The sequence below is a fragment of the Cryptomeria japonica genome, chromosome 6 (assembly GCF_030272615.1).
Source record: "Cryptomeria japonica chromosome 6, Sugi_1.0, whole genome shotgun sequence".
NCBI classification, from domain to species: Eukaryota; Viridiplantae; Streptophyta; class Pinopsida; order Cupressales; family Cupressaceae; genus Cryptomeria; species Cryptomeria japonica.
Window position 1 is genome coordinate 205,556,523 of NC_081410.1, and position 9,581 is coordinate 205,566,103.

At 33.4% G+C, this 9,581-nt stretch overlaps 1 protein-coding gene across 1 annotated transcript in view; it reads left to right on the forward strand.

Moving 5' to 3' along the window:
• The window catches only part of LOC131069804 (uncharacterized), a 43,534-nt gene extending 34,542 nt beyond the window's left edge, over positions 1-8,992 (forward strand). The window contains exons 5-6 of the mRNA XM_058005371.2: positions 5,565-5,639; positions 7,549-8,992. Of these exons, the coding sequence (XP_057861354.2) occupies positions 5,565-5,639; positions 7,549-8,700 (1,227 nt within the window). The 3' untranslated portion in view covers positions 8,701-8,992. The remainder of the gene's footprint in view (positions 1-5,564; positions 5,640-7,548) is intronic.
• Positions 8,993-9,581: the final 589 nt, after the last annotated feature.

Here is a 9,581-nt window from a genome sequence, read left to right on the forward strand (position 1 = left end):
GTAATCACTTACTGACGGTACTCTAACTAGAGACCTGACAAACTAAGGTCAACCATGAATCATCATTCGACTCACACAACGAGGATATGACCAAAACGACACTACCACAATACAATAGTCAACTCAGAAATCGAGGACTGAAACAGGTACCTCAAGTCAATCCATACGACAGGGTCCTACTAAACAAAGCAAAACATGCCATTTCATAATTAAAGGCGAATACAGAAATTAAACTCGCAAGGCAATAATCAGAAAAGACAATATTCCTCAATTGATTTAAACATTAAAATCGATCAAGTTTTCTACATGATCTAAAACAGGTTACAGTTATCTACCTCATCCAGGGATAGGTTGTTCTTGGTTTTCTAACTCCTAAGGTTCAAAGCATCGAACAGGCAAATTAAGCCATAATGAGTTTTTAAACCAAATTATATTAATAAATCTCAGACAACCATTAATCAACTAAAATAAGATATTTAATCTCCAATCAAACGTCATTAACATACTGGTCTAAAATCAATCTCTACAGATTCATAATTTCAATTCCAGATGCATAATACGGATCACGGAATATAAAAATAAAGGAAATTCAGTTGTAGATACTCATTTCCAAACGCACATGATATAAACTTATTAATCCAAGATTGGACCCAAGTATAGCCAATTAACATTTGATGATGAAATTATCAATATTAGAACTTAATTAGACAAGGTGCACAGATCATGAAATGGAATTGAATGATTAATTCACCTATAAATTCTATTATATACTTAATCAAAATCAAGTTATCCTTTATCATGATATGCCCTTTAATGATAATTAAGCATCTAATTAAACTTAACATTAAACACAACTCTCTTTAAAATGATATAAAAATCATATGTATTTTTTTTTATACTAAACAAAATACATTAAAATAACCATTTTTTTTTAAACCATGTTAAAACAACAAAAACGCATTTAAAAATCATGGTGAGGCAAGCTAAAACAACGCATTTAAAAAAAAAACGCGGCTAGGGCACGCGGGCGGCGCCCACGGTGGTGCCCGCAGGTGCCGCGGCGCCCTGCGGCCACCGCGGCCCCTGCGGCCACCGCCGTGGGCCACAGCCCCAAACCTTCTGCGAGCACGAGCACGGGAACGGGGGAGGAAGGGGGGGGACGTGCGGGGGAGGGGAGGGGAGCGGGTGGAGCTCCGCTCCCCGCTCTCCCAAACCTCGACCCACAGTCCGCTAAACACAAAACGCACAGTCCACCCCAAAATATATATTGTTTTCTATATATTTTTTTTAAAACACACACACACACAGTCCGAAAATAACACAGACGCCCAGCTCGGCATAAAAATACATATTTTCTTTTTCCTTTGAAAACACAGTTCGAAAACAATGAAAATCCAAACGCCCACCGCAATTATGATAAGAAAAATTTCGATTTACCATGAATTCGGTTTAAATAAACTGAGATTGAAATCACGTTTTCTTGATGGGTTTTCTCATTCTATTCAAACATCCAAGGGTTTCAAACGCCCAAAAAGAGTGGAGGAATTAACACATCTCAAAAACACTCCCAGCCAAGCTGGTTATTTTACTAAATCAATCAAAAACATGGCATTCAATGGAGAATCCAAAGCCAAGATAAAACCCCCATTTCCAATTCAAACAAAAAACTAAAATTGAGAGAGTTGGATCCTACCTTAACACGCAATCCTGGCATAGCTGAAGGAGAGCCCACCTCCCAGATCCAGCAAAAATTGCCTCCTCCCAAAAACCTCCAAATTTCCTTCCAAAAATTCTCTCCAACCAAAGATTTTTCCAAATTTGTCCATCCCTCCATTTTTCCCCAAATTTGGGTTATATGGAAGAGTTAACCCAAAAATTCCATTTTTGGAATTAAAATTCTTATTTACAAATAATTCACAAAATTAATCCTTTTCTCATTATAACAACAAATTAACTTGCTATTCAAATCAAAAATCGATTTCCCAATCAATTCAATTAAACCTTTCAATATTCAGAATCCAACAGAATGCAATTAACTCTATTGCGATAAAATACAAAACTTTCCTTTTTCAACAGCATATATATATAATGCATTTAATAATCAAAATCAGTCATTTACTCGAATTTACTTCCAATATAAAATAAGCAATCCAATAACAACGGAGATCGCATAACGGAAACCAGATTAATTTAACCCATTAATCTTCAATGCACAAACGCATATTTAATCAAGATAATTACTAAGGACTAAATAATCGATTTAACCAAACACACCAGGCACGCAAATCGAGAATGTCAACCAAACAGACGACTCGCAAACCCAAACAAAAAGGGATTACCGACGACAACTGACGATGCTCACTTGAGCACGACTAAGGCCGACTAGGGTCTAACGAACACCTAATCCAACTCTAAGGATTAAAAAGGGTACACTCAAACCTGAAAAAAAAACCAGGTGAAGACGAACCTCGCACTCATGCGGCGTTGTACCTGAAATTTCCTGCAACCAAAGAACATACATGCATACATATATAATAACTTAATGAAAGCGTTAGCTCAATATTGATACCACGAAATAGGTACACTAACAACTTGCATACAACTAGTGAGAAAACCACATCAATAGCTATGCGTAAAATCAACATCTGACTATAACATAATATTACGATAAACTAATCAAGATTAAACCAAGGTTAGAGATCGATTACGGTAGGGGTACTACATATATGCAAATTTAATTGGGTTAGGTTCTTCTATTGTAAATATGATTATAAATGGGATAGTTTGGGACTTTCATATGACCCATTTTGATGGTTTCTCTGGTTAGTGTTGTCTATGTGGTTTCGGTTAGGGTTTTTGGATAGTAAACTTTTACCTCTTGGAAAATTTTGGTATATTTTCAAAGTAGGGTTATCTCGCTCTTATAAGACTTTATTATTAATTAATATAAGTTTAGTGACTTTGGTCACTTTTATTGAAAAAAAGTTGTAGTAGTAATTTTTTTTTTTTTTTTGATCTGTAATTGGCCGAAGCTTGAATAGCTTTTGACTAGAGCTATGAACCAGTGGGGACACGGTAGGGGCCCCCATCCCCATTACATATCTTTGAATTATTATTATTATTATTATTATCATTATTATTATTATTATTATGTTTGATTAGATTGACCCAAGACCTTCCCCATCCTATGGAAGGCCAAGAGTCACAACTTAGAATTCCACTTCAGATGTCCCTATTGGGAATTGAACTTGGGTCTCCACAGTGAGAACCCAATGTTTTAACCAGTTAAGCTCAACCCCTTGGACAATTGTAGTAGTAATATTAAAAGCTTGAAATTGTTATATAATAATTTGAAATTCTGTAAATAATATAGTAAATCTTTTGGCAAATAGTGTTGAGGAAAGTTTAACCTTGAAGCATCTATATTTAAATATTAAAACATAAAATATTTTTCCTTACTAAGGAAATAAAAGATGCATCGCATCTAGTTCATATCAATTAGTAAAATATGCATATGCATTGCGTCTTTTTCATGCCAATCAGTAAAATCTATAACACATTGCTTAGTTTAACAACATTGTAAAAATAATGATTTTTGCATGTAACAAAAACTAGATATGTAGAGTAAAGGTTTTGCAAGAAACATAATAATTATGATAACTAGTATTATGTATAATTATATATGCAATATTCCTCTATATTATAATAATAATAGACATATAATAATAAATTACTATAATATTAATTATTAATAACATCTATTATTATTCATAGTAAGTATTCTATTATTTATTATTAATGACTATATAATAATAAGTATTAATTATTTAATTATATTTAATTATTTTATAATATAATTAATGTATTATAATTATTTCATTAATATATAAAAATTATATTACATTATTATCTAATAATTTTATTTATTATATAAGAAATTATTATTTTATCATTATATAAATGAGTTAATTAAAATTATACATTTAATCATTTTATATGTTTGGTATTTATAATTTTATGTATCTTTAAATTATTATTATAAAAAATCACCTATTGCATTGTCAAAGAAGAACACTATTGTATGAAAATGTCAACAAAAATACAAACATTAGGAAATTTAGTCAACTTAATTTAATTCTTGTTGATTGACGTTTTGACATTTAAAATGCCACATCATTGTTTTTTTTTTTTAGCTAAGTAAAAGGCCGTAGCCAAGTATTATATTATATCAAAAATTTGTTTATAGTCTCCAAAATCAATCAAGCCTTGCTCCAAACCCTTTGAGCTAATAATTCTGCTACTACTACTGCAAATTTTACAAACCAAAATTTGGTAGCAAGATTTATCCTACCCTGCACTGAACATATTACAAAGTATATAGCAAAAACCCCTATTACAAGGTATATAGCAAAAACCCCTATACATATGGTCTATTAATTTCAACACATTACCTCAATGGAATTAAAAAATAAAACCAAACACTTATTTTTCACTTCTCTAATAATCTTCTCACCAGAGGCGGCCACTTGTCTTCTTTAACCCCAACCATTTCTGCCACATCATTCTTAGAGAACTATTAGAATACTATTATCTAATAGAATAATAGATAAAGCAATTTGTGTATTTTAAAATAAATTTGAAAATAATATAAAGATTAAGAAAATGGTCAACTTTTTTTTTTTTTTTATTTGGTTGATTGATGCTTTGATATTTATTAGATTTGGGTGAATCTACCGTGACATGACCTAATAAATAAACAAATCCATATTATCTTCTTTAGACCGTGTATTAACTGGTAGACATAGTAGGTATTCTTCCATCCCACAATTGGTAGACATAGTAGATATCCTTCCATCCCACAATTCCTACCTTCTAGAAGTTTAATGCACCTTCTTTTGAGTTCTGAAAGATATTTTCTTCCTCGTGAATCTCATTTAACAAATCCATATTATCTTCTTTAGATCATCTGGGCATTCTTAGAATACTATTATCCAATAGAATAATAGATAAAACAATTTGTGTATTTTAAAATAAATTTAAAAATAATATAAACATTAGAAAAATGGTCAACCATGTTTAATTCTTGATTCTGATTGATTGATACTTTCACATTTATTAGATCTTGAAAGAACTAATAAATAAACAAATCCATATTATCTTCTCTAGACCACTGTAAACTGATGGACATAATTGATATTCTCCCATCCGGCAATTCCTACCTTCTAGAAATTTACTGCACTTTCCTCCTTTTGAAAGTTCTAAATGATATTTTCTTCCTCTTGAATCTCATTTTCATATATATTAAGCCAACTACGAAACACTCATCACATTGTTCACCAGACTGAAATCCTTGATCGTCCAAGCTTCATACATTTCATTTCGAGGTAAGTAAATTCAATCGATTTGTATTTTTCGGTCGTCTTAATTCACTGTTTTGCAAATTTGTTCCTAGTCCTGCTGCTTGCAAATCCCTTTTTAATGAATAGAATTGTGAAGGAAAATATAGACGTTCTGCCTATTATGCATCTTCATCTCATGTTGGGATATGTGTTATGACAGGTTAGCATTCGGGTTCTTTTATTGCATCTTTCAGAATGAGTCGGTACTCATGGTCGACAGGCTCTCTTGGTTCTAGAGCTGTAAGTATTTTAGCCCTCCAAATGTTTTATAGTATTGCTTTATGTGGAACAGATTAAGAGTTAAACTGTGAGATAATCAAAGGCAGCAAAGTAGCTATTAACCCCACTGGCCACTGTGTCTCTGCAATAGAACCCAACTCCTTAATCGAAGTCCTTTGTAGGAAATACATGTTAGTTGGGGTTTTAATTTCCAGGAAAGATAAATCTCCAGCTGTAATAGGCTCCAGGTAACTTCAGGAATTTATGCATATGTTATTGTCCATAATTTGAAGGTTGGTGAGGCTTTGAGGTTCGGCAATCCTAACAAGTTAATAAGGCGTAGCTTAGTGGAAAGCAATAGAACTCCGTTTTGATTAACACCAATAATAAGAAAAACCAGTGGTGAAGATAACCAATTTTAGAAGCATAAAGTGCAGGGTCGATCTGTAAACCCAATTTCCATAAAACAATCAGTTTGAACCATTTGTGGGAGGGGAAATAGATCCGTGTGATTTTGATAGTTTGTAATCTTTTAGTTTTTAACTTTCTTGTGAACCGAAGATGGACTGGTGATAAAAGAGGGCAGTAGTTAAGTGACAGAGCATACCAACAACAAATAGGAGGTCCTAGGTGTTGTTTGAGTGCTCTGCCACTGAACTATTGGCCTCTTTTGTGGCCGTTTCATCTTTGGTTCGGGTGCTGGGGTTTCAGATTCGATTTTTAACTAATTAATAAAAAGTTTAACATTAACTTTAAGAATTGATGTATGATTTGTGTCATTCTCTTAAGTCCTTGCTCATGCCATCCATAAATCTGTTTAAAAGAAGTAGGGAAGATATAATCTAATACAAGTTATAGAATTAATAGAAAGCAAAATTCATTGTCATATTTTACCTGGTAAAAATTTTATTGATAAAAAATTCATTATAATAAAATTCTTTTCTATTGTATAAAGCTCAATCATTCATATATATATAATGATGAATCTCTTACTCAATTTTTTTTTCCTGTCAATACTAATAGTCACATTAAAAGTAGAATCATGAAAAAGATATATATAAATATTTTTCAAATATAGATGAAACTAAAACCCAAAATAACATCCAGTTTTTCTTTAAATATCATATTGAAAAGTTATTTTCCAATCTCTACCAATTAACTTCATCCTAACTATTTAACATAAAATATATCCAACACAACAAATTCCTTTCTTTCTTAAAATCCATTCTAAATTTGTTATTAATATTATAGCTTCACATGCTATGACTGTAATGCTCTTAAATGCCCTCATTCTCTTGGAATGATCCCTGCTGAACTCTAAGAACAAAGTTGACTCAGAAGGGATCATTTCAGTGGTGAGAGAGCATTTAGGATTGCTATGGCGATCTGGGTGACCGGGGGATTATGGAGGACGAATGACGCCCCAAGACGAATTATCCCAGATGAGCAATAAAAGCCCATTATTCTCATTTCTGCTTACTCAGCATGAGTGATTGCCCTTCCTGACTTGGCATTGCATTTGGGCTAAAGTTTTGTAGTTCCGTTGGTGTGCATGGTTTGTAACTTTGTGGTATACATATTGAGGGGAGTTGGGTTTGAGCTTGGAAAAGAGCCGGTGACATTCACGGCTGTGTGCTCAGTGATGCATCATAATCTGCCACCAACAGAGTATATTAATATTATATAAAGGTTTCAAATCAAAATTTGGACATTAACCTAATTTGCATGTCTAGCTTGTAGTAAACTGTAGGGGGTGTTGGTTTTATGCAAATGAGATCAGAAGTTGATATTTCCTTCCTCAATTAAAGTCAATCGTCCATTTCTTATCAATAGCATCCAAACAGGAAATAACGAGTGTTGCAATATTTGGGCTAATTTATTGTTGTAATATCTAGCAAAATTGTGAATGTGACTTTTTACCTACATGCAGGGGAGAGTCCAGCAAAACGTTGAAGTCTCAGAACTAAAATCCGACAAGCAAAGAGTAGCCCTGATTATAGGAGTCACAGGAATTGTGGGCAATAGCTTGGCTGAAATCTTGCCTTTGTCAGACACTCCTGGTGGACCCTGGAAAGTTTATGGTGCTGCCAGGAGGCCTAAGCCTGATTGGTCTCCAAATAATCCTGTTGAATACATCCAATGTGATGTGCTAAACAGAGGAGAAACTCTAGAAAGGATTTCTACTTTGAAGGATGTAACTCATCTTTTTTGGGTTTGTTGGGTTAATAGAGAGACAGAGGAACAGAACTGTGAAGACAATGGAAGAATGTTCAATAATGTCTTAGACGCACTACTGCCTAACGCCGAAAATCTTGAGCATATCTGTCTGCAGACTGGTGGGAAACACTACATAGGTTCATTTGATAATTTGACCAAAAATGAAAAATTTCAGCCCCATGAGTCACCCTTTCATGAAGAGCTGACTAGGCTACCTGGGCCAAATTTCTACTACACTCTTGAAGATATACTGTTTGATGCTGCCAAGAAGAAAAAGGGACTAACTTGGTCCATTCACCGCCCCACAAACATATTTGGCTTCTCTCCTTGGAGCCTAATGAATATCATTGGTACTCTCTGTGTCTATGCTTCCATTTGCAAATACGAGGGGCTTTCTTTCAAATACCCGGGCAATAGAATCACTTGGGAACAATTTATGGGTGTATCTGATGCTGAATTGATTGCAGAGCAAGAAATATGGGCTGCTACGGAGCCCTGTGCCAAGAACCAAGCCTTCAATTGTACTAATGGTGATGTTGTTAAATGGAAAAAACTGTGGAAACAAATCGCAGAGAAATTTGAGCTGGAAATGTTACCATATGAAGGTGAAGGATTTAGTCTGGCTGAAGCAATGAAAGACAAAGGACCTATATGGGAGGCAATTGTGAAAGAAAATAATTTATGCCCCACCAAAATCGAGGAAGTTGGAACTTGGTGGTTTGTAGACCTTATGCTTAATATTCCATTTGAGGCTGCCTTTAGCATGAACAAAAGTAAGGAGTATGGTTTCTTTGGGTTTCGTAACACAGAATCTTCTTTGCTATCATGGATTGACAAAATGAAGTTATCTAAGATTATTCCATAGCTAAAATCGGCAGGCCTGAAACCTATTACCAGTCAGTAGGAATATCGACTAGCCTGGAGTGAGCTACATGGTATGTCTAATATTTAGTTGTATTGTTTCTACTGCACCATAAATAAAATGCTTTTAAATGGAACTGCTAGTTCCCATCGTGCTCTAAGGTGGGATACTCTTGTTTTTGTACTTTTGTACTTGCAAAGCTGAACTTTTCCTGCCTCGTCCATTTGTTTTTTGTATTTTAAGCTTTGACAATAACAATTGCAATGAACTTTTCAGTTTTTTGTATCTAAAATGAGTTCTGGTGGTCTTTCTTAAGAAATATGGCTGTAAAGTAAATAAGAGTTCTCGTAGCTATGACCAATGTATTTACCTTGACTGCATCAAAGCGCAATATATATGATGATATTCATTCTATGTATTAAAAGAAAGTGTCAACTGTATTTTTCTTAATGACCGGCAAGGTTGATGCTTATATTGTGTGTCAAGTAGGAAAATTATTTGATCAACATATTAGATTAGAATATAATATTTCAGGGTTTTATAATGTATTGTATAAATGCTTATAAAGTATTGTATTTTCGTAATTCACAGAAACTTCTTAAACTATATTATAAGAAACTAACTCCCAATTAATTATGTATTCTAACATTAAATTTAGTAAAATATGTAACATTCAATTTCCCAACACCCCCTTTTAAGATTAAATTACAAAATTAAAATTAAAATGAAAAGACTCATTGCAAGAACGTAAATTCAAAGATGACTTTTCTTAATAGAAAAAAGATTCCAAGAAACCATTGCTTAACTATGGGATGTCACAGGGTACACTTTAGAATGGCCTACACACTTGCTTTAAAAAACAGAGAATTACAGTACCTATACTC